The following is a 22,766-nucleotide window of genomic DNA, read 5'->3' on the forward strand; positions in this document are numbered from 1 at the left end:
TCATGTGGGTCGACCAATTGGTCTAGGATAATCCACAGAAACGTCCAAGCTAGGCCATTTAAGGCGTTTTACTTAAACCTATGGGCTATGTTAGTCCAATCACGGGTTTAGTCACACCGAGTCCAGTTTAGAATCGAGCTATGACAGCTTGAGTCATGTCGTCTTGTCGAGTCTAAAATGAATCGAGGTCTAAATCCAACTGTGAGTCGAACCTTTAGGTTAGTCGGTCATAAGTCGAGTCTTTGTTTGAGTCAAGTTGGTGTTGTGTCCTTAAGTGTGCAGGGGCTCTTACATTTGAATATTGACTCGGTTCGGGGTATTCTTGTAGAAAGGCCGCCAAAAACCCGACTTCAAGCAATGGAAGATGCTGTTAACAAACTCACTGAGGCCGTGAACCTCATGATGACTAGAATGGATGCGATCGAATCCAAGCTGGGTGAAGATTCCTCTTCATCTACCCCACCTCTGACTGATCTGGAGAAACGGTTCAAATTCATTGAAGACCGTCTGAAACTCTCCCAGGGGAAGAACATCCACTACGAAAATGCTAGGGCCTATGCCCCAGTTCAGGATAAGTTGCCCACAAACATGGTACTCACTGATATCCCAAAGTGTAAGGGCACAGAAGATCCAGTCCACCATGTTAAGGCCTATAAGGGGTACTTAGCACTGAAGGGAGTACCTGCTGACATGCTCTCTGAAATTTTTGCTCAATCTCTAGATGAACACCCGAAGAGGTGGTTCAACAATCTTGACCTTAAGAACTTCCCCACTTTCGAGGATATTACGGTGGAGTTCTACAAGCACTATGCTGATAATGTCGAGATTCAAACCAACATAAGAAAATTGGAGGTTATGACGCAGAAAGAAAAAAAAGGCTTTACTGAATTCCTTGCAAGATGGCGCGCTGAAAGCGTGAAATTAGCCAAGAAGCCTGATGAAGTTGAAATGGTAGATAAGTTCGTAAAGAATCTACGACCTATTTACCGCAATGCTCTGAAATACCAGAATTTTGGCTCTTTCAAAGAATTGATAAGAATCGGGATAAAGGTAGAAGATGATGTCATAAGGGCAGAGGCTGAAAAGCCGAAAGGGTACCAAGGGGCCTCATCGTCTAAGGGCAAGGCCCCAGCAACGGCCCATATTGATGAAGCCATCAATCTCTTAGAAGGGCAATCGAAGAAGTCGCAGCGCCAAACACCTAGGGCATTCACCGATATCGGATGCACTTATACATACGCTCTCCAAAGGCTCATAGCCCAAGGAAAGCTGAAACCTATTGGTCCAACTCCGGACCCTCCCGCTGATCAACAAGGTAAATGGTATAAACCAAATGCCTACTGTGCCTTTCATCAAGGGAAAGGCCATGATACTCGAAAGGTGCTATCGATCAAGCACGAAATCCAAGACATGATTGAGAATGGAACACTCCCGATCCCAACTGTTAAACCCAATAACATCACCAATCCATTTAGCGATCACGCCAACTTTGTTTCTGTCGAAGACAATGTCGATTATTCCCATCTTATCCGCCCATGTCACTTGAAAGGGGTGTTTATCGGGAAGATATTTGTGGATTGCTTTGAATTCTTGCCAAACCCGAAGAATGAAATTTAAGTCGGGAGTCTTGCTCCAGAATGTACTCCTCTCGTTAACGAAGTTAATAAAGGACAATTCGATTCACCGAACTTCATCATTGGCGTAGATCCTCAGAGGACTACCTCGGGATGGAGGCAAACCATCACAGGGATCAAGGACAAGAGCCGAGCATCTAAGTTGACAACTGAACAAGGGAAAGCTCATAACTAGATTTGAAAATTATGAGTCGGGATCTATTTTCTTATCTTAGTCGAGTCGAGTCTAGGACTTTCTTTTCTTGAATTTGAGTCGTTTGTTCCGCGATAACCTAGGATGTGTCCTAGGAATCATTCCTTCGAGTCTGTTAAGCATTTGTCATTCCAATAAAAAGTTGCATTTTCGTTTCCAAAATTGTCTTGTTTTCAATCCTCAATCATTCCGAAAGCATGATAAAATGCACAACACACTCAAAGGCATCCCTGGGGTAGAAATATGTCCCGTTTCAAAATGGAAGGTACACTAGGATCCTGTGTTTGATTCCTTTACCTATTCCATGTCTGGCGGTAGAAAACCTCCATCAAAACCAATGCTTAACACAAGCCTTTAGATGATTCTATGATGAACCCGGACTAGCTCCTGGTTTCCCTATCGATGATGGAAAGCAAGCCCATCCCCACAAAATCATCCACTCTCGAAGAGAGAAGAAACCAACCCGTTCTAACAAGGAATTGTTCGTTCTGACCCAAATTAGTTGGCGAAGCCATGTTTTCAAGGTGTATCCATTTGTGACTAGGAGTATGAGTAGAAGACTTTTTTTTTTTTTTCAGAATGAAAAAATGAGAAAAAGAGAAAAATTGGAAAAATGAAAAAAATGAAGAAGAAAAAGAGAAGAGATGAAAAAGAAGAAGAAAAAGGGAAAGAAAAAAAAGAAAAGAAGAAGAAAAGAAAAGAAAAAAGAAAAAGAAATGTCAAAATGTTGATCGAAGTTCAAAGGCGAAGCCAAAATGGTCAGGTAGTGCCATCAGCAGTCATCCATACCTCTAAGTCCTTCCCGAGGCATTTACGAGGGAATAGTTAGGGATTCTGAGAATCAGTCTGCTTGTGTTAGTACACTCAAGCCTTTAGGGTCCAGACATGGAAATTTGAACCCACATCATTTTTCAACCCATTTGTACTCGGATTTCATCAAATCTGAGACACCATTTCCAATCACGTTATAAACCATAGCCATTGGCCTTAGCACCATAAAACGAACCTTCAGAATGATGGTTTACCTTGCGAACCTATTTTTACCAAGCTCCACATCCCAAAGAACCACAACCTTTTGTACCAACCCTAGACACGGGATTTAACGGTACTTTATAGGCTAGAATGGGATATAACATGATACCTTAGGTGAAACCTTCGAGTGTGTACACACAATCAAAATGCCAATTTAATGCACCTTGATCGAACTACGTCGGATTTGATTTCGCTCCACTCGAATACGTAGGCAGTCCTTCAGAATAAGGGATTCAATCCACCCATCATCAAAGTTGTCATCTTGTCGGTTTCTTACGGGTCTTAACCAAGTCCAAATGAAGCCACCTTTGTTTGAGTCGGTCTTAGTACTCGATGTAGGCTAGGATAAGGATATAGGTTCAGATGAGTAATGTCAAGTCTCGGAATGAGCTTTATCGAACGGTTTAGGCAAAGATGCCGAGTCATATAGATGTAGGTTTGTGTTGGGAACAGAAAATATGAAAACCCCGCTGAAAAGAAAGAAGGCGTGGAAGAAAAATAGTAAAAGCCTGCTGAAAAGAAAGAAGGCGGTGGCAAGAAATGATGAATACTCGCTGAAGAGAAAGGAGGCGAGGAGAAGAGTGACAGAATGTTCCCAACAAGAGTGATGTGTGATGTCTAAGTGTTCTCATAAAATCAGTCTGTGTTTAGTGTCTGGGCGAAGCCAACGTTGTTGCTCCGTGAGTTTAATCCACCTTGTCAATGCCAAGTGATCTTGATTCCCATGTGCCCTTGGGAGCACGCCCATGCCATACGATATCTCTGTCTCAAGTCCGATGGCCTCGTGATTCCCATTTGCCATCTTTTGGCGCCAGAATGGCCAATTTACATTTCTACCCCCAATAAGTCAATAATTGAATTAAAACCCGTGCACACTTACGGTTTTATATTCTTTTTTTGTTTTACGGTAGCAGGCTACGCCCACGTTGTTTACGGGTTATACAGAGCGTCTGAGTCGTATTTCATGCTCACCCATCAAGGTTCGATTTCAAAATGCCAAATATTTCAAAATTTCAAAATTTCAAAAACTTTTTGCGCATTATGGATAGATGATCCAAGTCAAGGTTCAAACCTCAGAGTTCAAAATCAAATTTTTGGTCGACGACCCAACACCCAAATGATTCGTTTCAAATTCAAATTTCGGGTCGATGGCCCAACATACCAAGTGATGTCAAATTTAAACTTCGGGTCGATGGCCCAATTATTCAAAATTTTCAAATTCAATTTTCGGGTCGATGACCCAATCTTTCAAATGATCTAATTTTAGGATCGATGATCCAAATGTGCTTATGTGATGATTATTGCTAGTACATTTTTGTGTTTCAAATGTAGCAGGATATGCTTCAACTAGGGGCTCTAAAGTCTTCGACTTTAGAGCCATTGCAAACTGGTGGCTTTGAAGCCATTGGCTTCAGAGACCATTATCAAGATGTAAAGGATGACATCCACCAATAATTCAATTCAATACAAGAGTATGATTAGCTTTGGGCAAGGGGAAATGATCCCAAGATCCTGGAATGTAACTCATTTAAAATTATTTCATATGTAAAGATCAGGCTACAATCAGGTATAAATTCAATCACTACTCAACCTAACGTGCTATGTGATGAACTACATGTTTTACATGCCTTGTCTGTATTTTATATCTGTTCAACTAACCTATCTATTTACTTTTTTGAATCCTGAACAATTATACATAATAAAAGATTATATGCATAAATATTCAGGATTGAGGGCTACTCTACTATATATTTCTGAAACAAAAATTCTGCACTTAATCGTGCCTCGACGAGTTGGTAACCGCCACCGAGATACGATAAAAAGTCGAACCAATCGAGCATGAAATAATTGCCGACCCGACTAGGTTTATCGCCACGGATTACAACCGGTTGGACGCAGCAAGACAGGTGTAAGGGTGTTCTCTCCCAAACACTTAGTCTAAAATGCCCTCTTGACAGGCCGGATAGCAAGCCCTCCAGCTAGGAAGGGGACATAAGCCCTCCTGACAGGCCGGTTTTCCCACCCCTTCAACCATTATAGCAAAAAACTATACTTGGTTGAATTACTCATGAATAAAACAAAACGAAAATGATGTGCAGGTTATTCAAACAAAATGTCCGACAGGCCCAACAGATGAAACTCACAAGCCAAGCAAAAGTCAAAAGCAAAATCACCAAAAGAAGGCCACCATGCCTATATTAATAAAAACCTTCACCCCCCGGGGCAAAGGTGCCAAAATATTCATAAAGGCCGGGGATAGTCTCCCGACCCAAGACAGAAAATAAAAATATTGTTTGTCCAGGGGACATCCCCCTGGATGGGCCAAAAATACCAACCGAAAAAATATATTATCGCTTCTCCTTAGAAACAAGACACAAAGATCAACACCCCGCTCCTCTCTTAGCCGGATCAAGGCATCAACATCCTGCTCCCCCGGAGAGTCGACCTCCTGTTCATTTTCCATGTTATGCAGTCGGGATACTTTGAAGCAAAAAAGCCATCTCGCCCAGGGTTCCATTTCGCTCGGCCTTGACAGTTCGACATAACAGACCACCCTTCCCTTGATATAGAAGTAGAGGGAAGCATCATCCACTTGAACTCCAAATCATCCCTCTCTTGGGTGAGCTCCTCATTTCTGTCCAAGGCCTCCTACAATGTACCGCTTGCTCGAAACCGCCTCGATCTTAGCAAGATCTCTCTCACCGCACCCTCACTAAGTCAGCAGCTTTAGCAGCTAGGTCAGCTCGTGCAAAATCCAGCTCAGACTTTAGCCTATCATAATCTGATCTCATCAGATCAATCTTGGCTACCAAAGAAGTAGCCTGATAAGCATTATGGAGACAGGTCGCAGCACCCTAATCAAAAACAGAGAGAAAAGTATAAGTAATTTACCCTAATAATAGAAACTACCAAAACAAAACACATATAAAAATTGTTCCAACCTACCTCCCTTACTAGCCAAGGCACCACCAAGAGGTCGATCAAATGATCCACCGAAGCAACCGCACGAGTAATGATCTCAACAGGGTCAAGGGTGAGCATGACATCTGATTTAGAAGCAGCGTAGTCTCTGATCTTCACCCTAGCAGCCTCCATATTGTCCACCCTGGCTCTCACTTCCCTGACCAGGGCAGAAACATCAACATCTTCAATTTTCCTTTTTTGGGCTGCTGAACTCGTTTCAGCAGGGGCAGCAGAGACAACAGGCGCAGCAGAGACCTTGGCAGCATCTGAATGTTCAGTCAAATCAATAACAGGCTCAGCATTTCGCTTCCCTGGGAACCTTCCTCCTTGATCTTAGCCAGCCTGGCTGAAAGGCCAGCCATACCAAACCTGGCAAGACGAATAGATGACCTGGTGGCTACGACACGAAATACTATATTAGCAATTTAAGCCAAATATTATCAAGAAGCCAAAGTGAAGAGAAAAGAAAAGAAAGACTAAGACTAGAGTTACTGCCTGAGGTAGTAGCACTAACAGTCCCATAAGGTTTAGCTGCCCTGGCAGCACCGTCAGCCTTCAAACAGCGGGGAAGGTGACCAACCCCACAACAGAGAGGCCAAGACCTCTCCAAAGGAGGAATAACAAGGAAAGTAGAAATATTGGGAGTGAGATACTCAGTTTCAGTAACCCAATCATCAACTGCACACATAAGAGGTATGACTTATTGTAATTTTCATTTTATTTTTCACTAACAAATAAAACATGCAGGGCAAAGAAAGAAACCGAAAGACTCACCAGCAACGCAGGCCTCATGATTTAAATACGCCAAGTCAGGACCCACAGAATTGGTCCTGACAAACATGTACCCAGCAGCCCAGCCCTTATCATGGCTGCTGTCCAAGTTACTCAAAAGAGGAGTAGTAGACGCCTTAACCTTAAAACTTATACGGCCATGACTATTTGTTTTAACAGCATAACAAACCTTCAAATCGTCAAGATAAAAAGAAATATTGTGTTTTTTACAAAGATTCTCAATGGAACATACAACCTTCCACACCATTGGCATTAACTGATAAGATGGAACACCGATCTCCTTAATAACCTCAACCATAAGAGGAGAAAAAGGAAGCTTACACCGCCCCGAAATCCCAAATATGAATACAAACCAACCAGACAAGCCCAAATCGGCTCGATGGGAGAATTCTCGGGGATCCAGACTTGAAGATCGCGGGATGATCCCCTTATCCTTCAAAATCTTCTCAAACTCAGGTTTCAAACGGTTTGCAGGAGACTGATCCTCATTTAAAGCCTTCGTAGGCTTGAATTGAAAATCACCATGGAATATTAAGATCATCTCCAATGGAGAATCACTCGGCTTATTGATTGTGGGAGATGGAGCCGCAGAAGAAGTAGGCAAAATTTCAGAAGAAATTTCCTCAGGATTCTGAAGAGGATGGGTTGCAGGAACCGCTGCCCTGGTAGACTTCTTTTTTGCAGCCATTATTTGAAAGATTATGGAGAATTGATTAGAGATTGAAGAAGTTGGGAACTAAGAGAACTGAAGAGAAAGATTATTAAAGAGAGCAAATAAGAAGAAATTGCTTTGGTGAGTTCAGCTTAATGAAACACGTAAGTATTTATAATGAAGAAGATTAGGGTTTCAGCCGTAAAGGAAGTGGATGATCATTAAGGAAGTTGCAGTAAATATAACACGCGTCATCAACTGCAGTAAAATAGCCGTTACAGGAAACTGACTGGGCAAAACGTAACCGTTGGATAATCTTCCTAAAAATAAAGTTATCTCCTCATTTTTTCGTCCTGACACACTGCAAATAAGGAGATAAGGGGCAATTGTTAGGCCTGGAAATCCGCAGACCTTCCTGGTAAGTATCTTATCTAAACCTGACTGTCAGGCTGTCAGGATGTCAGGCTATCAGGGCACACGAAGATAGGCGCCAAGCCATGGAGAGGACAACGGTCAAAATATCAGGACGATATTAGACCATATACGCGTGTTATAAAGGAATTATATACGCAGCATTAAGTGTGAAGATTTCGCAGTAAATGCAGTAATTAAGGGAGGAATAATTGGCAATTATTACTGGTAATAATGGAGAATAATCTGCGTTTAATACCGTATCAAGCAGCCGTTCAGGGAAGAAGCTTATATAAAGAATACTTTGAAGATATTGGGGGCATCTCATTCACACACAAGAAGTAGCATACGCAATACATAGAGAAATATAAACATTGTTATTGTCATACAATTATTCTCCCAAATTACATAGTGAAATCCTCTCCTGGCTTGGTGCCCGTGGTTTTTTCCCATTCAAGGGTTTTCCACGTACAAAATTCTTTGTCTTATTATTTTTGTCATTATTTCATTTACAGCTTTATATTGTACCTTGGCGACCTGACCAACAGACTATCTAGAGCTAGTTAACCTTACACAACTCTACCCTAACCTGATTTCGCCTTGCACAAAATCCACACAAAACAATTGTCATGTCCTTATGAAAAGGCTGCTCCCTGTTGCTTTGAAAGAGTTTCTCCCGACTGGTTCTTGGAATGCAATAACTGAAATAAGCCAATTTTTTAGAGACCTGCGTACTTTTACGATTAGAGTTGATTGTTTGGAACGTCTAGAGTCAAACATTGCAGAGATAATATGCAAGTTAGAGAAGGTATTTCTCCCGTCTTTCTTCAATTCCATGGAGCATTTGCTTATTTACTACCTTATGAAGCGAAGGTCGGAGGACCTGTTCAATATCGATGGATGTATCCATTTGAGAGAGATTTCTTAATCATATAAAAAGAAATATTGGCAACAAAGCTCGGGTGGAGGGTTCCATATGCAATTCTTTTTTGTTAGAGGAAATTGCAAATTTCTGTTCTCTATATTTCAAAAGTCACATTGACACAAAAGAGAAAGACTTAGATGTTGGTGTGAATTCCGATGACGACCTAGATTCAAAATTACCTGAGTTACTCAATGCTGACATGGGAACTACAACCGTGAAATGTATTCAGAGGTACTTCGATGAGAAAGAGTATGGAGAAGCACATTTTTATGTGCAAAGAAATTGTGGGAAATTTTTAGAGTCTTATGAAAAGTAAGTTATTACTTCGTCGTTACTCAATACATTTTTAATTATAAAATTAGATCAAATTATAGGTAATACATAATTAAAATATTTTTTTGGTACATATAGGGAATTTGAGACACATATCAAACTCACATTTCCTGATGTCACGTCCTTTGATGATGTTTGGAGCAAACATGACAAAAGTTATCCGATATGGTTCCGAAATGAAGTAAGTAATACGTTTGTTTCATACTCATATACCGATGCACGTTTTGTTTGTCCATATCTTTAGTTATGGAGAATAATATATAACAACTTAATTAACATATTGTTTTATTGATAGTCTTATAGATTAAAGGACCCTTTAATAATAGCTCTACCATTAGGTCCTAGTAGCAAGGTGAAGACATGGAGATGATATTATATCAAGGCTATAAATTTCGAGCTTATAAGGAGGGAATTGATCTTTCGAAACCTACCTATTTTCTTCACAAATACAATATGGCGAAATTCAAAATTCGCTATTTTCACAATTTTCAAATGACGGAATTAAAAACCATTATTTTCTTCACAAATACAAAATGGCGAAATTCAAATTCGTTATTTTCGCAAAATTCCAAATGACTAAATTAAAAACCGTTGTTTTCTACATTTCAGAACTGCAGGTGGCGAAATTCAAACTCGTCATTCTCGTAAAAACTCCAAACGACGGCAATAAAAACCGTAACTTCTCTTCAAAATTCAAAATTATAAATGACAGTAATAGAGGCCGCCATCTGCAAGAGTCATGCCCAAGTTACAAAATGCCTATCTCTTCCGAGCACCACAAATATCCCTTATAAACACCAAAAATACCCCAGCGGAATATTGGAGTACTCTCCTCCACAATAGTACGTTGACTTTTATTAAATCTCACTAAGGAATATAACTGGGATTATATCTTAATATACTCGTCAGATGATCAACGTATATCGGCAACGATTGGCTGACTAGGGTTTGAGAGTGATAGATGGTTGAGAATTGTATTATTCTTATTAGCATATATATACAAGACTACAATTGGGAGTTATGTCATAGGAACTTGAAGGGACAATTCTAGAATCATCCTACATTTATGTACATCCATAATACATGCATTTCTTAACAATTTTTTTTCGTAGTTTTCATGGTTTTTATTACTCCCTCCGTACCACACCAAAGGTAACGTAGGGAAAATGGAGTATTTAAGAAGAAGTGGAAAAAGCAAGGGTAAAGAAGGAATAAATAGGTGGGGTATGTAATTGGGTGTTCAATTGTGGGTTGGTAGGTGGGGTATTAATGACATTTTGTATAAGTATCAAATGGTTATAAGGATAACTTGGTAATGTTGTGAGCCAAATAAGGAATGTTACCTTTGGTGTGGTACATCCGTTTATAGTAAGTGTTACCTTTGGTGTGGTACGGAGGGAGTATTAATTCCTAAAAGTTTTAAAAAAGACGATTAAATTGTGTATATGATACAAAATGCTTTTTGGGCAACTTTTATGACTATTTTGGGTTTCTGGAAATGGTTCAAAATTCACAATTTTTTTTTTAAAATTTCTCATAATAGTTATGATTAATTTGGATATATTTCATTATAGTTATGATAAAATGATATAATTAGCAAATAAAATAAAATTAAACTAATTAATCTTCAATAAATTATTGGGGACTAATTTTTGAGTTCAAAATCAGTTTAGACAATTAGTTTGAGCTTAAAAATGTTTTAAGTGGTGATTTGTGATTTTAATGGTTTAAAAATCGCGAAATTCCTAAAACCGAGCTCAAATATCAAATATTGGTAAAATGACGATTTGGCATGATTTTTTTATAGCATTTTATTTTAAATTAATTACTACATTTTTTGAATGAATGTCACTTAATTTATGTATGTAATTTATTAATGTAATTTTGTACCTACTATGACCTAGTTAGTTAATCGGTATTACCTGAAATGTATGGGAATACTTGTAATACTCCGTATTTATAAGTCTTTGGGTACTCTATCGAGTAGGCCTTACTCTGTCGAGTAAGGGTGAGTTGCGTTTTAAAATAGTTTCTGACCTGTTGGGTACTCGATCGAGTAGCGTGGGTACTCGATCGAGTGTCCGGTTTTACGGGGAGTTTTCTCGGGTTTTGTTAATTACGCGATTAAGGTATATAAGCTTTATCGTCATTATTCTAAATCACTTTTGCAAAACCTAAATTACTGTTTAAGAGAGAAAGCAAGCAAGTTCTTCATCCTAATCGCATAATTAGCAATCCCCGGAGTTTGGAAGGTCGATTCTTAGCGTTGCTTATACCGTTGAGTTCCTTGCGTCGAGGGTAAGATCTATGTACCCTTTTATTGTCTTTCCTTTGATTTGGTTAAACCCTAATTTAGAGATTTGGGTGTTTATGTGTAGTATGTGATTTGGTAGCCTTTATGTGTTGTATGATAGGAGGAGGGTTCATAGAGGAAGCTTTTTGATTCAAAGAAGAGAGACCGTCGATTGTGTGCTTACCGGTAGGACTTCCTACTCGCATTAGTCCCATAATGGGATATTGGTTGATGCGTTGTGTTTGGTTATTTGATATAGTAATTGTATGGTGACGGTTGTGATTGCGATTGTGTTTGTGATTGTTGTCTGTGGTTCTCGAGGCGTGTCCTCGGCTGAGTGGGGTCACTTGCGGGAGTGGCTTCACGCCCTAGTTTCGCCTTATGTGGAACCCGCCACAGAAGGGATGTGCACATTAATGGACAGGGTTATCGCTCACTATGTGGAGCGGGGATTTGGTGGGTACGGCCGCGGTCCCCCATCGCGTGGTGGGTCCAAAGGACGGTCGGTGATTGAGATTGTTGGGATTGGTGTGATTGTATGTGTGACGGTGTGAGCTGTCTGTTTATCGGATTGTTGATATGTATATAAATTGTGTGATTAGTACTTGACCCGTTTAAATGTTTTAAAAACGTGGTGATCCATTCGGGGTGGTGAGCGATTGCTTGCGGTATATCTTGGATACGCGTGGGATCTAGTCAGGGATGGAGTCATCACATATCGAGTCTTTAGTCTTCCGCCGTGTTTTGTTAGGACAGTTCCTTTTTGTTGGTTTATAGTTTGAGAGCAAATTGTATTTTGCTTACATTGGTTTTGTTATGTAATCACTTAACTTGTTTAATAAAGTATGTTTCTTCATTGTCTTATGATTATCATGCCTCGGGTAACCGAGATGGTAGCATCTTTATACCCGAGTGGTCCTGGTAAGGCACTTGGAGTATGGGGTGTTACAAATGGTATCGAGCGACGATCCCGAAACCCGTAACCAATAAATCCAATGAATATAGGGAGTCAATTAAAATGAACCCGGGGTAAAGGTTGTAGGAGCTAATGCAAAGACTTGGGAGACGTCCTAAAGTCGCGAACTCGCCCTATAATTTTGAACCGGTCACCTTGGGATACGAGTCGGGATCGCTATGTGTTTACCTTGTGTATTGTGTATCTATATAGTAATGTGTGGTATGAACCAGTGGATGTATGATTGTGGAGAATGGGGAATGTGTAGACAAAGATGGTGACGATGTGATTTTGTATATGGTTTGTTGAAAGCATGTTGCATGATAGTTGGTTTACATGTTGGTTGGAATCGTTGGAAAAGTATATGAGAATGATGAATGATATGGTAGAAAAAGAAAGTAGTTCGTATATGATGATGTGTGATGAATAATGATGTTGCAGGACGAATGGTTTATAATGAGGCAATCCTAATAACATATGGTTAGGGGGTGTGATAAGATTTGTTTTCGTAGTTTTGTTTGCGTAAAGCTATATATTAAGTTCGTATAATTGTCTACTATCGTATCATATGCGCTTGTTAGATGAAGTATATGATTGAACTAGATGAATTGATTGGAAAAGATGAAGTGGCAATTTCGTAAGGATATGAATTTCTTGATTATGGAAGTGTTTATGTGATGAAGTGGATTTGTAATGTTGTTGTATTAGTAACATGGAAATAGGATTTGTAGTGCATGGGTGTGGTTTGTGTTATGAAAAGTTATGAAAGTTTAAAACATGCGGGTAATACATGATTGAAAGTTGAATGTTATATGAGCATGATAGATGGTAATGTTTGGCTTTTGGTAAGTAGTAACATGAAGAATAGAGGTTCAATGATATGTGTTTTGTATAACGAATTGGATGAAAAGCATGATGGTTGTTTATAACGTGGCACTTGATAACAAGAAGTAGATTATTTTGTTGATTGTATGAGGAGTCGTGCAGATTTGAATGCGTAGTTGTAATCATAATGTTGAAATAATAATGAATGCATAGTACGTTGGGGTATGTGAGATAACATGCGGGTAGTATTCACGAGTCTGCATGACTCGATCGAGTGGGTTTGATTCGATCGAGTGAGTATTTGTCGTTATTTTGACCAGAATCGTGTTTTTGGGCACTCGATCGAGTACCTCGGGCACTCGATCGAGTATGGGGTCACTCGATCGAGTAGCCGGGCTACTCGGTCGAGTAAGTCAGAGATCAGAAGGTCTGTTTGGGTTCTGGAGTCGGGGCACTCGATCGAGCATGATTGGGCACTCGATCGAGTAGCCTCAACTCGATCGAGTAGGTTCTGGTACTCGATCGAGTGGGGTCTCTGCAGGTCATATGCGAGTTTCGGGTCATATGTTTATCTTTTGACATTCGTTACATATTATGTTTAATTCAAAGGTGTTGTATTACTTCTTTATGCATTGTTTTACGTATGTGTTGGTCCTGAAGCGTAAGTTACCCAATCTTATGATGTAAAGAGTGGCACTTATGATGAGTATGAGTTCGCTGGGGAGGACATGAGTTATATGTGATTATGATAGACGGTGGAAAAAGAAAAGGAAGATTGGTATGGTTTATTGAGGCAGGGCGCACGTTTTGCGAGACAGGATGAGTGATATGATTGTGTGTTGAGTAATGTAAAAGTAACTAAATATGGGCAAGGGATGATGTGAGTATAATGAACGTGAGAATAAAAGATTGAAAGTAAGGATGTGGATAGTGGCAGCTTGAGATGTGTAAAGAATTATGGAGGGAAATGGTTAGGAGTCGTGTGGGTTATGGATATATGTAGTGAAAGTTCGTTTAAAGGGGTTGAGAAGAGTAATATATAGTGAACTTTGTGGAGACATGTCACGAGGTGTATTTGTAGACAGTGAGTGAGTTTGGGAGGTTTGGTTTATTAAAAGATGAAACTACTGTGTGATTTCCTTGGGTAATTAACGGTATTAAATGAATTCTGATTTCTAGAGATGTAAAAAGGGAGATGCAATTGTTTGAACATTAAACGTTGATTCTATGGATAGATTAGTGGCAAGTGTTAGTGATAGCATAATAAGAGAAGATCCATGGTAAGAAAGAGTGAGATGATGTCGGTAGAAAATAATGGAATTTGAGTTTTGGAGCAACGAAGGGGTAACTGGATTTCTAAAGAGTTAGCTAGAAGGAATAAGGAGTTGGACTATTAATTGGTATTATTGAGTGTAAAGAGGAAAGAAGGGTAAAAGTAAGCTGAGGAAAATGTTCACCGGAGTTATGTGATATAAAGGTAAGGAATCATCGAAATGTGTGATAGTATCATGAGGATGTTAGCTAAAGGTTATATAGGAGTTTCAGGACAACATGATTGATAATGAGTTTCGAGGAATTAAGGGAGTAAGAAGTTGGTGGAGTATTGGCACGATACGAGATATTTGGTGGAGAGTTGGATGACAATACAAATAAGATAGTATTGGGAATAATGTTGAGATAATTTTGTGGATGGGTTTGATGTTCGTTATTTGGAATGTTAACCAAAAATAGGAGAAAAACCATGTTATGTTGATATGAGTGTAAGAGGTTGATATACGAGCAGTGGTGGCATTGTGGTGTTGTCACTAGTGGTTAAGAGTGATGGTATATTAGAAAGGTAGCAATTCTAAAGAGGTTGATTTGGTAGGGACCTGATTGTTGTGTATGATTGGGAGAGGGTATAAGATGTGGTTAGATGAGGCGGATGCTAATAGTTGAATAGTAAAGGTATGGTTATATTTGGCGGGAAGTGATGGTTGTGCGAATGGGGGAATATGTTATGAGGGGCATATGAGTTAAACTCGGGCGACATGTAACCTTTATCGAGTGGTAACTTACGTGGTCAGGATTGACTAGTTGGTTGTGATTACGAGTCTATGTTATGTGTAAATGTTAGTGTGAGGTTCGACCTCACAAGAAGTGGTATGGTGTGATAATTATAAAGTTGTTTTATGAATGTTCGGTAATATATATGTTGGACACGGTAATTTAATTGAATGATATCCAAAAAGGTAATAATTTGATTGATTTGACATGGCTAGTTATAATTTTATGTGTATTGATAACACATGTGTATTCCGTGAAATGGTAGAAATGATGTTCATGAGATGCTTATCTGTTTATCCATATAATATGTTGCGTGGTGATTTAATAAAGTCGATTTGAGTAAGTTTTTCTTGTCGAGAAGTTATCTTTGAGTCGATTTAAGGGAATTGTATGCGATTGTGATGTCTATCGGTGTGGTTGTGGTGCCTCGGGTGGTGATCCGGGCACGGTACATAGTGCTTTGTGATGCGGGTATTTTCGCACTACGGTGTGGTGTTGGTGGCGGTGTTGTGATGCCGTCACCGGTTGTGGTGGAGTAGGCGGGATGATTATGATTCGAGTTTCGAAAGTACATACCATTATACATAGATTGTTGTTTTGTTTGATGTTGCTCCCTCGAGTTTCGGTTTGTGCGAGATAGACAAATTGTCTGTTGATTGATGTTTTCTTTACCATGTTAAGTTGGGAATGAGGTAGAATATGATATGAAATAGAGTTGTATATGTTTTCGTTGTTGTCATGTTATAGTGATATTCTGTTGATGGGACACGGTTGTGAGAGGTTGTTACTGATAATTTTGATCTTGTTTTCGGATGAGACATCGGTAGACATGGTAATGGAAAATGATTCGTGGAACATGTGTTGTAATGATCTGAAAGCGGCAGGTAGTTCATAATCTTTTGTTGAGACAGTGAGTGTAGGGTGTTTGGGGAATTAGTGTCATGTTAAGTTGTGTATGAGTTTTACGGTAATGAAAGAAAGAACTTGAGGATCTAGTGTGCGTGTACGTAACGAGTATGGATCGTGAGTTATGCTTCTGGGAGATAAGTGCCTTACATAGAGAGGTATGTTGTTTGGCAGTAATAATGAAGAGTGGGTATGGTGATTTGCTACGAGTTTATGGTATAGGTTAGGTGCTATGCCGAATGAGTTGAGGAATGAGAAATGTTTATGTATGGGAGCCTTGGATATAAGAATGGTGAGTGTTTGGGTTATAGACGGTTATCTTTGACATGTGGTGGTACAGAGGGTAATGAGATATAGATATGGTTTGGGTATTAGTGAGTTACGAGGACGTAACATTTGTCTTAAGAGGAGTAGGATGCGATAAAACAGATTTTGATGGTTGTACATATGATAATATATTCGGAAGTTGAGTCTTGATGTAGAATATAAGATCGATTCGTGTTGTGGGTGATTTTATTAAAGGTCATGACCGTGCTTGTAGTAGCGTGATGTTTAGGAGTGTGAGAATATTTCACTAGTGTTGACAGTTGGGTGATGAGGTTACGAGTGTGAGTAAACTTCGAGGACGAAGTTCCTTTTTAAGGGTGGTAGAATGTAACATTCCGTTTGATGTCTATGAGTGTCTTGGTATTGGATTTGATAGTTGATGATATTATGGAGCTAGCAGCATTAGAGGATGGTAGTTGGTTATGCATGGAGTTGGTGTCGTGAGAGATATATATGTGGAAGTAAACATAGTTGGTGGTGTGGGTGTTAAGAGTTCATGTTCTATGTTCGGTCGAGTTCTTGAGTCCTTAGCTAAGTTGTTGTGTCTTGGTCGAGTCAGTATGGTTGTTTTTATGTATGGGTTGAACTTCGGGGACGAAGTTCTTTTTAAGGAGGGAAGACTGTAATACTCCGTATTTATAAGTCTTTGGGTACTCTATCGAGTAGGCCTTACTCTGTCGAGTAAGGGTGAGTTGCGTTTTAAAATAGTTTCTGACCTGTTGGGTACTCGATCGAGTAGCGTGGGTACTCGATCGAGTAAGGGGGTACTCGATCGAGTATCTCGGGTACTCGATCGAGTGTCCGGTTTTACGGGGATTTTTCTCGGGTTTTGTTAATTACGCGATTAAGGTATATAAGCTTTATCGTCATTATTCTAAATCACTTTTGCAAAACCTTACTGTTTAAGAGAGAAAGCAAGCAAGTTCTTCATCCTAATCACATAATTAGCAATCCCCGGAGTTTGGAAGGTCGATTCTTAGGGTTGCTTATACCGTTGAGTTCCTTGCGTCGAGGGTAAGATCTATGTACCCTTTTTATTGTCTTTCCTTTGATTTGGTTAAACCCTAATTTAGAGATTTGGGGGTTTATGTGTAGTATGTGATTTGGTAGCCTTTATGTGTTGTATGATAGGAGGAGGGTTCATAGAGGAAGCTTTTTGATTCAAAGAGAGAGACCGTCGATTGTGTGCTTACCGGGTAGGACTTCCTACTCGATTAGTCCCATAATGGGATATTGGTTGATGCGTTGTGTTTGGTTATTTGATATAGTAATTGTATGGTGACGGTTGTGATTGCGATTGTGTTTGTGATTGTTGTCTGTGGTTCTCGAGGCGTGTCCTCGGGCCGAGTGGGGTCACTTGGGAGTGGCTTCACGCCCTAGTTTCGCCTTCGTGGAACCCGCCACGAAGGGATGTGCACATTAATGGACAGGGTTATCGCTCACTATGTGGAGCGGGGATTTGGTGGGTACGGCTGCGGTCCCCCATCGGCGTGGTGGTCCAAAGGGGACGGTCGGTGATTGAGATTGTTGGGATTGGTGTGATTGTATGTGTGACGGTGTGAGTCAATGTGCTTTATCGGATTGTTGATATGTATATAAATTGTGTGATTAGTACTCGACCCCGTTTAAATGTTTTAAAAACTCGTGGTGATCCATTCGGGGTGGTGAGCGATTGTTGCAAGGTATATCTTGGATACGCGTGGGATCTAGCTGGGGATGGAGTCATCACATATCAGAGTCTTTAGTCTTCCGCTGTGTTTGTTAGGACAGTTCCTTTTTGTTGGTTTATAGTTTGAGAGCAGTTGTATTTTGCTTACAGTTGGTTTTGTTATGTAATCACTTAACTTGTTTAATAAAGTATGTTTCTTCATTGTCTTATGATTATTATGCCTCGGGTAACCGAGATGGTAGCATCTTTATACCTGAGTGGTCCTGGTAAGGCACTTGGAGTATGGGGGTGTTACAATACTGGTTTGTTTATAATAATTAATAAGTCTGTTTTTTTCGTACAAATGTATAATAGGCATTGTTATGTAATTTAATTTTACATTTGTACTTAATTATTAAAAAGACCGGCGATTTCCCAAGACGGAGACAATTCGGAAAGGGGTTTCGACGAAGATCCATTAGGGATCAAGGAGTTGGTTTCTAATTTGTAATAGCCTAGTTAATTAGATTAGCTAGATTAGGAGGCCATAATAGTATTCTTATTTTTATTGCATTTTTGCATGTTTTTACATGACTAATTCGTTCTCCGCGCGCGTTGCGCGCGGAGTTCCAAGGACCATCTCCGTCTTTTTTGAAAACATTTAGCTTAAATCTTAGCTTACGAATAAACTGATATGCCCATCATTAAGTATAACGCATATTCACATAACAATCGTTGCGTGCAAGGTCCTAAGGACCACTCCGTCTAATTTAAAAATATCAAACTTGCATATAATATTCACATAACAATCGTTGCGCACGGAGATTGGGATGATTAGCAAAAACTTTTTATCATTAATATTCATACAAAATCGTAAGAATCTTGTGTATCTGAAACACAATCCACACCCGCCATATAAGTAGATAAAGTACAACAATACTAATTTACACGCAATCCAAACTAAAAAAAGTATAAATGATTTGGATTTTAAAGCTCACTATTTTCAGACCTATTCTCACACCCTACATCACTTTTGTTGGTACCATTTTCAAGCTGACTACTTTAGACTTACTGAATACTATCGCATTCACCGTACTCTGTAGTTGTCCAGGGATCAACATTTCTCTAGTAGTAAGGATTTTTATAGTCACCTACAAGTAAATATCGTCAATTGAGAAGTATATAAAGGCTTGTAGTAAGAAATATCTGCTTTACCATACATGAGGTACTCATGATAATCGTAGTCATATACACGAGATACCAAAGCACTAACCTAGCAACTCGTGATAATCGTAGAACACAGACAATCAAAATTCCGACAATTCTAAATAACACAATATATCAGTTTAGGAAAAGTGTAGACAGTGTTTTTTGTGATTTACTTTAAGCCAAACATTGCTAATTGTATGTCTTATATAAATATGCGATTGTCTCAAAAGAAATAGCTGCCTTCCTGGTATCCAAGAATCACCATTTAATTACGGATAAAGTTTTACTCCCTATGCCCCGGACATTTATTTATCTTTGCTTTTGACACAAAGACCAAGGAGAGGGGAGGAGACCATTCGTCAGTTGTGTCATTAGATGACAAGTGAACAATAATGAAATTAGATTAGTAAGTTACCCATCATATGACAAAGTATTAAATTACCCCTCAAAGTAGTATGCACAACATTTGGTGGGCAGTAAGTGAACAAACCTTCTAGCCGTCCTATACCGATCTCAAAAAACTCAAATGGCATAGCATTGTGAACAACCAACCAATGTTTCATATTGAAATAACAGGTCCCCCGAGAAACTGCACCTAACCAATCCTTGTACAAAACAGCACATGCACAATAATTCGGCCTCCAAACTCAATAAGCAGTAGTAAATAGTCATACATTTTATTCAATTGTTAGTAGAAACTAACACTTTCAAAGAAGTTCTAATCAATAAATGTTTTATGTCCAAGAAGAATGATTAAAAAAATATTTTATTCGAACCAAACACGTTCTATTCAAAACGGCAAAAAGGCAAATTTCATGTATCATTTATAAATCACAACATAGATAAATTTTTACATCCAACAACAATTGAGTAATGCAATCTCTATTAAATATCTCTAAGTTGAACCGACTTTTATGGAGTACATGCACCATGCTAATATCTTAACTGGACACCAGTTGCAACAGCCACCATGACAGCGATGAACCAAACATTTGAACTTTGAACAATAACTCCTATGACCGCTGATTTTTGCTTGAGTGGCATGAACAAACCCATGAAACGAAGAGAGACAGACAGTACATGAACACATATGCAGCGTGAGATCTGAACAAGGATATCCCAGCAACATTAAAATAGTACATGGACAAATCTGCAATATAGCATGTTAAGTTTTTGCCAAATTATAGAGGTAAATAGAAATTGGAGTCATAATTCAAAACAAAGGTTTAGATATATAAAGATGAATGCGAGAACTTTTTTCTTATCAAGACTAATGTACGAGCTGTTGAAACGAATCTTAAACATCATTACAAACATTGAATTAAGTCGTATAAATGGCAGCAATCTTAATTGTATCACAACTTTGACTCAGGCACCTGATCCAAATTAAGGGTCGGTCAGGCAGATAAGGCCGGCCCGAGAATAAGATGATTGATTTTTGATCAATTTTTGTGAGACCATGATCCAAGTGAACATACTGATCACAATGACGATTAACAATCTACTCACTTTAGGGACTGTAAGGCAATTTTTAATGAGGAGAATGAAAAACCCCGAAACAGGCAAAGCACATGTTGTATGATAGGAACAAGCTAATAGATGAGTTAATCACTGTCCATTTAACAGTTTAAGAAGTTGTATAACAAAAACGCCTAGAAACATGAATCACATTGAAGTACTCATTTTGATCGCCGACTATTCTTTGAATGTCCACCATGAGAAACGTAGACAAATGTGTAGCAGCAATTGGCAATAGTATGACAAAGCCTACCTTAAAGTTTCGAATACTTGTCTAGAAACTCATTGACTGTACAACTACTTCCATACTTGATAAGACCACTTTTGCTGGTTTCTGAGAAATAGATCTTGTTTGATGTGTCACCAATCCTGCAAGAAAACAAATCAAAATTCGAACTTTTAACTGGTGGAACGGTAAAAGAGTTTCATGCAAAGCCATGTATATGGAGTATATTGGTATAAACCCTTACACTGCATGAGAGTGGATCCATACCCTACTTTTATCAACTAGAGTTTCATGATTTGATCCTTGTGACAGGATAATGAGGTCAAATGCATTGAGAACTAACGGATCAAGGTCATTCTTTGCATGTTGACTATCTTCCTGTTCCTACAATGCTCATACCATTGACAAGTACGCTTCAACACAGCTCAAGCACAAGTAGCAGAAATTAAATTATCAAACTCATCTGAGCAATCATAAGTACAAAATTCGGTAAAGATCCGAGACTCACTTGAGTGTCATCAAAGACGGCATATATGTCATCAAGGTTGGAACCACTCATCATCCTTAATCTCCTCCATTCAGATTCGCTGCAGAAAGGGGGAGAATAACATTATATAACATAAATCGTACCAGTAAATCCATGAAATCCAAATAAATGATGAAGAAACTATCATAAAGATGAAAAAGAAACAAACTACTCTTGTGAATATACAAAGAACATTCTCTCCCTCCCTTGAATACAATGGTAGATAGTTATAAATTATTCCCAATCCCTCAAATCCATAAAAACACAAAAATAACCACCTAACATTAACAACATGAAAGAAATCATCATTGACAGGTACACCACACATGCAGCTTGTCTCATATAAGTTAGAACCAATGACAAGGACACCACCGTGCGACAACAACAACCCACCTAATCACTATAATTAAACAGGGATTAAGATAACAGATGCACTTACCCAGTACCAATGTCAATGACATCAACATAAATCAGATATGAAACCCAAAACATAAACAAAATGATAAACACCACTCTCATCCTATTCACCACCCAATAAGTCAATGTGCGTATCAGAAACTTACAAGGTCAAAACAGTCATCACAATAGCGATTCAATCCATTATAAAATTAACAACCACCTCTTTGTTAATACAGGAAAAAATTAAATATATTTGACCACTTCTTTCCTACTTCGAATTACTAAAATTATATGTGTATCTATTTTAGAACAATTGGGTAGCGATTTTGGTGTAATTGTTGATATAATATGTAGAACTTTAGGAAAAATTCACTTTGTTATTGCTTACTGATAAGCAATAAACTAGGTCGTTAATATACTAGAATTAACCTACCAAATTAACAATTTATAAGCCAAACTATACTCTAGACTACTCTAAATGATAAAGTAATATAGTGCAAGTAAGGGTGGAATTAAAGAGAAGGTCTTTTAAGCCTAAAAACTTGAAATGTAAACTATCGACTACTAAAGACAAGATTATAAACAAACAAATTGTTATTCACAATTATAAAACAATAGAGAGATACGAAAAGGGGGTTTTTGAGTTGATTGGTGACATGAAACAAAGCAAAATGCAATTTTTGTCTAACAAGAATAACACAAAGACTTGGTGAGCAAAAAAAAATTCAATATTTAGATGGACTTGGTGCAATCCTTCCTTAAGAACCAACAATGGTAAAAGTTAGACTCTTTTAATAATTCTCCTCTTATTATCTACCCAATACTTCCTAACCAAGATGTCAACATACACAAATTAAACCATCCATGTATATTCTTCAAGTTCAATCAACAATTCATTAAACCATGAACATACATCAAACAAGAGCATTAAGGGTTGTGCCAAGGTTAGGAG

General features: G+C 38.7%; 1 protein-coding gene across 6 annotated transcripts; it reads right to left on the reverse strand.

Moving 5' to 3' along the window:
• Positions 1-19,937: 19,937 nt before the first annotated feature.
• On the reverse strand, positions 19,938-22,201 carry LOC141605642 (CBL-interacting serine/threonine-protein kinase 24-like). 6 transcript variants are annotated; one of them, XM_074424510.1, is made up of 5 exons: positions 21,979-22,201; positions 21,398-21,476; positions 21,134-21,273; positions 20,917-21,032; positions 19,938-20,295 (listed from the first exon to the last, which is right to left on the reverse strand). In XM_074424510.1, the coding sequence occupies exons 1-4, from the start codon at positions 21,993-21,995 to the stop codon at positions 20,918-20,920; spliced, it is 351 nt and encodes a 116-aa protein (XP_074280611.1). In that variant the 5' UTR covers positions 21,996-22,201; the 3' UTR covers positions 19,938-20,295; position 20,917. The 6 variants fall into 6 exon arrangements, with proteins under 6 accessions (XP_074280611.1, XP_074280613.1, XP_074280608.1 ...); XM_074424512.1 differs by having other exon boundaries at positions 19,938-20,249; positions 21,979-22,200; XM_074424507.1 differs by having other exon boundaries at positions 19,938-20,249; positions 21,855-22,035.
• Positions 22,202-22,766: the final 565 nt, after the last annotated feature.

The sequence above is a fragment of the Silene latifolia genome, chromosome 10, assembly GCF_048544455.1.
Source record: "Silene latifolia isolate original U9 population chromosome 10, ASM4854445v1, whole genome shotgun sequence".
Lineage (NCBI taxonomy): Eukaryota > Viridiplantae > Streptophyta > Magnoliopsida > Caryophyllales > Caryophyllaceae > Silene > Silene latifolia.